The sequence below is a fragment of the Gymnoscopelus microlampas genome, assembly GCF_963454915.1.
Source record: "Gymnoscopelus microlampas genome assembly, chromosome: 16".
NCBI classification, from domain to species: domain Eukaryota; kingdom Metazoa; phylum Chordata; class Actinopteri; order Myctophiformes; family Myctophidae; genus Gymnoscopelus; species Gymnoscopelus microlampas.
In genome coordinates, this window is record NC_139953.1 from 44858960 (window position 1) to 44863959 (window position 5000).

Sequence of the window (5000 nt, forward strand, 5' to 3'; positions counted from 1 at the left end):
AGAGGAGCCGACGTCAACCTGGATGATGTGGTGAGATATCCTCTCTGTCTCTATCTCTCTCTTTGATTGATTGATTGAATATTATTAGGTTTTCAAATACATATCAGTGAAAGTACAGTCAGACAGACATCTGGAAAGTCCAGACAAGAAAGTCCCTGAGGACTTGTTTCCATTGAGGTCCTAGGTATTCAATTAATCAACATGGCATAAACATAACACACATAAATATAATATATATAATAAAAAAATCCCCCCAGTTTGATGTACATTTGGTCCCGTCCCTATAGGAGAGAGAGAGAGAGAGAGAGAGAGAGAGAGAGAGAGAGAGAGAGAGAGAGAGAGAGAGAGAGAGAGAGAGAGAGAGAGAGAGAGAGAGAGTGTTCCAGACCATTTTGACCCCTGGTGGTCCAACCCAATGTTGTCCACCCCCCCCCCCCCCCCCTCTCTCTCTCTCTCTCTCTCTCTCTCTCTCCCTCCATCATTCTATCATTGGTCGGCTACAGTTGCTAGGATACTGAAGGGAATTAATCATCTTTTCCGGCGGAACCAGCGATGTGTCTGTCTGTTTCCATGGTAACTGTGACTCTCCCTCTCATCTCTCCATCTCTCACGTCAAAGTCATGTGCTGACATTAAAATATATATAGTACCTTTATTAGAAGTATAAACCCCTTGAGATGCATCATCTCATTTTCGAGGGGATCCTTAGCACTAATGAACAGGACATACAGTACAATACACAAACAATAGAACAAGATACATCCATGCAGACAGACAATAGCTCTCCCAAAGCTAGCCGCTCCCACCCCACCGGTTCAACCCCAAGTAATGCTGTAGCCTATATATCAATACTTATTGCCCAAGAAAATGATCTGAATAAACGTAGTAGTGACAAAAACAAAAACAGCCATCAATCAATCAATAATTTAAACAATGACAAGTGATGAATATCAAGTTGCGTGTACATACTGTAGGTCATATGAACATGCATTGTGAAAATACTGTGTATACGCTCTCTCTTCCCACCTCCCCCTCTCTCTTTGTCTCTCTCCCTCCTTCTCTTTGTCCATCTCTTTATCCCCCCCCCCCCCCCCTCTCTCTCTCTCTCTCTCTCTCTCTCTCTCTCTCTCTCTCCCTCTCTCCCTCTCTCTCTCTCTCTCTCTCTCTCTCTCTCTCTCTCTCTCTCTCTCTCTCTCTCTCTCTCTCTCTCTCTCTCTCTCTCTCTCTCCCTCTCTCCCTCTCTCTCTCTCTCTCTCTCTCTCTCTCTCTCTCTCTCTCTCTCTCTCTCTCTCTCTCTCTCTCTCTCTCTCTCTCTGCCATCAGGCAGGGGTTTAGACAGAATCTCACTCCTAACTGTATTGTCAGAAATAAACGGATTTGAGAGAGAAGGTGGCTTTCTTTGAATAATCCCTTTATTCCCATCATGTCCGATTCCCGGCAGGCCACACTGTTTCCTGCCCTGTGCCATTCCCATGTCTGTTTCCTGTCTATCTCACCCTCGCTGTCACTGTCAAAATGAAGCAGAAATGCTTCAGGGAGAAAAAGAGAATCCATTTACTGATCCTCAGACACTGACAAGGACCGCAATGGAGGCTTTTTTTCCCTTTTGATTATAGTCGGTCAGACAGTGGTGGAAAAAGTACTCGCATGTTTTACTTGAGTAAAAGTATCAATACTGCACTGTAGAAGTACTCCGTTACAAGTAATAGTGTGGAATTGAAAATTTACTTGAGTAAAACTACAAAAGTATTGGAATCAAAATGTACTTAAAGTATCAAAAGTAAAAGTACTAAAATCTTTGAAAATAGCAGATCTACAAGCTCACAACACGTAACTAAAGTTTTCAAATAATTGTAATGCAGTAAAAGTACAATATTTGCCTCTGAGATGTAGTGGAGTAAAAGTAAAAGTATAGAAAATTTGGAAATACTCCAGTAAAGTAAAAGTACCTCAAAATTGTACTTAAGTATAGTACTTGAGTAAATGTATTTAGTGACTTTACACCACTGGTTACATGTGACATATGTTTTTATTTCATGATCAATCAATAAATCAATTTATGTGGGGAGAAAAGTCTTCAATGTTAGCTGAAAAATATTGTAGGCCTACTATCTACAAGCTCAAAACGCGTCGCATGGCGACACATTTTGAGCTTGTAGATCGACAATCTTTTGGCCACTTTTGTGTCTGTGACTGTAGTATGAGGAAGTTAGGCATTAATTAACGGGAAAAAAAACATTAAAAAGTTAAATAATATATACTATAAGAGGTTTCTGCCCGACAGCGACGATATGTAAGTAGTAACTGGCCTTGTGAACCATTGGTTCCAGAGCCTTGTGACCCATAGGGCAGGAGGCGGAGCCCTATCTCCTTTTTCTGTATCTTTCCCATCTGTAAAGTTGTTATTTAATGACTCATTGTATTGTATTTGATGCTGATGTTTGCATATCTCTGGCCTAGTGTTGTATCATATCTTCGGTACTGCTTTGGCAATATAGCTTCCTCATCTGTTATGTCAACAAAGCACTCTCTCTCTCCTCTCTCTCTCTCTCTCTCTCTCTCTCTCTCTCTCTCTCTCTCTCTCTCTCTCTCTCTCTCTCTCTCTCTCTCTCTCTCTCAAATGTGTATTACGTCTTAGGTAGCCTACTGCTTTAGCAATATAAGTATCATGTTGATAACACTAATTTGAATTTGAAAAAGAAAAACTGTCTCTCACTTATCGTTCTTACGTCTTCCCTTCTCTCTCTCTCTCTCTCTCTCTCTCTCTCTCTCTCTCTCTCTCTCTCTCTCTCTCTCTCTCTCCAGGACTGTTGGTCAGCTCTGATCTCAGCAGCCAAGGAAGGTCACGTGGAGGTGGTCAAGGAGCTGCTGGAGAACAGCGCTTACATAGAGCACAGAGACATGGTGCGAACACACACACACACACACACACACACACACACACACACACACACACACACACACACACACACACGCACACGCACACGCACACGCACATGCACATGCACGCTCGCACACTGGGGTCTTCAATGCCTTTCAGGATAAGGACCCCTTAACTGAGAGAGAGAGATGAAGCAGGGACCCCCACTACAAACTGTAGTTACTGTTAAAGAAAAACATCACGTGTATGCACCTGGGACGTAGCATCAGTGTTGTAGCCTGGGGTCGACGGGTGTTTCGCGTCTCGCAACATACACCCTCGCCCAGGTGACCCAGCCGGGGTTGATCAAGCCCCCGACTTATGTCCCAGTAGCTACCCATGGTCAGTCCTCTTAGGGCAGGGGTCAACTTTGATGATGGGCCACTATATTTCCACACTTACTCCAGGGGGCCACATTGCATATCCTGTTGGGCAAGACAGGGCCCCTCAGTCCGCTTCTCGGGAACTATTCTGCCGGGACCGGCGGAGGCTCTGGCACGTGGAGGGACTATAGGCTCTGTGGGTGACCTCCTGGCCGGGTTGAATAAACTCAATAAAAAACCCTAACCCGAAAGAGAGAAGCATCCATTCCTTTTCATAAACCAGTGTGTCATGTAACAGTTAGATCTTTTCTTCCACTCTGACGCTGCTTATTGGCCGTGCAGATCCACATTTTCCTCCCTTGTTTCACGCTAGTATATGATCTGATCCTGGGTCAGCCTGCAGTCTTCAGGCAAGTCACACGCCTTCCTCTCATGATCAGCACTGATGATCACGGGTCTGTATTAGGTGTATTACTATACTTGTGAGGACCAAATGTACCCACAAGTATAGTGCAGTGGTTCTCAACCTTTTCAGGCCACAACCCCCCAAAATAATCATGTTTGAACTGGGGACCCCCCAAAATAATCATGTTTGAACTGGGGACCCCCCAAAATAATCATATTTGAACTGGGGACCCCCCACCCTGATAAGCACTTAGAAATGTAGGATTTGAAGCATTGCATTTAGTTTGATTGATACATATTGTGAAAATAGCAGATCTACAAGCTCACAACGCAAGGTGTTGTGAGCTTGTAGATCGGCTACTCATATATTTTTTGCCTCTTTCTTATAATATTTGTCAATTTGGCCAATGTTTGACCAGTTTTTAGTTTGTTGATTACTTTTGAAGCAATAATGGCCCCCCCCCCCGCGGTATTAAAAAGGTCTTAAAAGTCCTTAAATTGTCACTTTACTGTCATCTGGGGACCCTCCCCCCCAAAAAAAAATAAGCTGGCTTTGGGCCTATACGGTTAAAGATGGCAAAAGGCATAAAAAATGCCATTCATACAATAGGCTCTGTGCACAGCAGCCATATTGTAAGACATTCACAGGTGTTACCAATGATACTAATGAAGGCTCTGTTCCATTCTGGTCAGACGGAGTCAGGGTGCTGATATTGTGCATGTTGGCTCACTGGAAACACTCCCAAATGGCCATTTACGGGTGTGTAACTCTGAGAGTGTACAAATGGAACCAAATGGACCCGTAAGGGTCCATTTGGTTCCATTTGTACACTCTCATAGTTATGGGGGTTGTGGAAATGGAAACATCTGAGAGCCGCTGTGCTACACTAAATGGAACAGAGCCTTCATTAGTATCATTGGTAACACCTGTGAAGGAAGTGATAATATGGCTGCTGTGCATAGAGCCTATTGCTGTCCTAAAATGTTTATGTAGTAATGCAAACCTGTGTGTGTGTGTGTGTGTGTGTGTGTGTGTGTGTGTGTGTGTGTGTGTCTGTGTGTGTGTGTGTGTGTGTGTGTGTGTGTGTGTGTGTGTGTGTGTGTGTGTGTGTGTGTGTGTGTGTGTGTGTGTGTGTGCTTGTGCGTGTGCTGGTGTGTGGATCAGGGGGGCTGGACAGCTCTGATGTGGACAGCGTATAAAGGTCGTGTGGATGTCACCAAGGTGCTGCTGGAGAACGGAGCCAATCCCAACACTACTGGACAGGTAGGGGGGCGGAGCTACACACCCATACACCCACCTTGATCTTTTTTTTTATTTTTTATAATTGATTCAATTGATAAGTTCGATTAACT

General features: G+C 44.0%; 1 protein-coding gene across 4 annotated transcripts in view; it reads left to right on the forward strand.

The window, feature by feature from the left end:
• The window catches only part of LOC311063680 (kinase D-interacting substrate of 220 kDa B-like), a 63067-nt gene that overhangs the window by 6882 nt on the left and 51185 nt on the right, over nt 1–5000 (forward strand). For all 4 annotated transcript variants that reach the window (XM_084083214.1, XM_084083217.1, XM_084083216.1 and 1 more), the window contains exons 3-5: nt 1–30; nt 2805–2903; nt 4813–4911. The exon at nt 1–30 is cut by the window's left edge and continues 69 nt beyond it. In XM_084083214.1, coding sequence (XP_083939340.1) covers nt 1–30; nt 2805–2903; nt 4813–4911 — 228 coding nt within the window. The remainder of the gene's footprint in view (nt 31–2804; nt 2904–4812; nt 4912–5000) is intronic.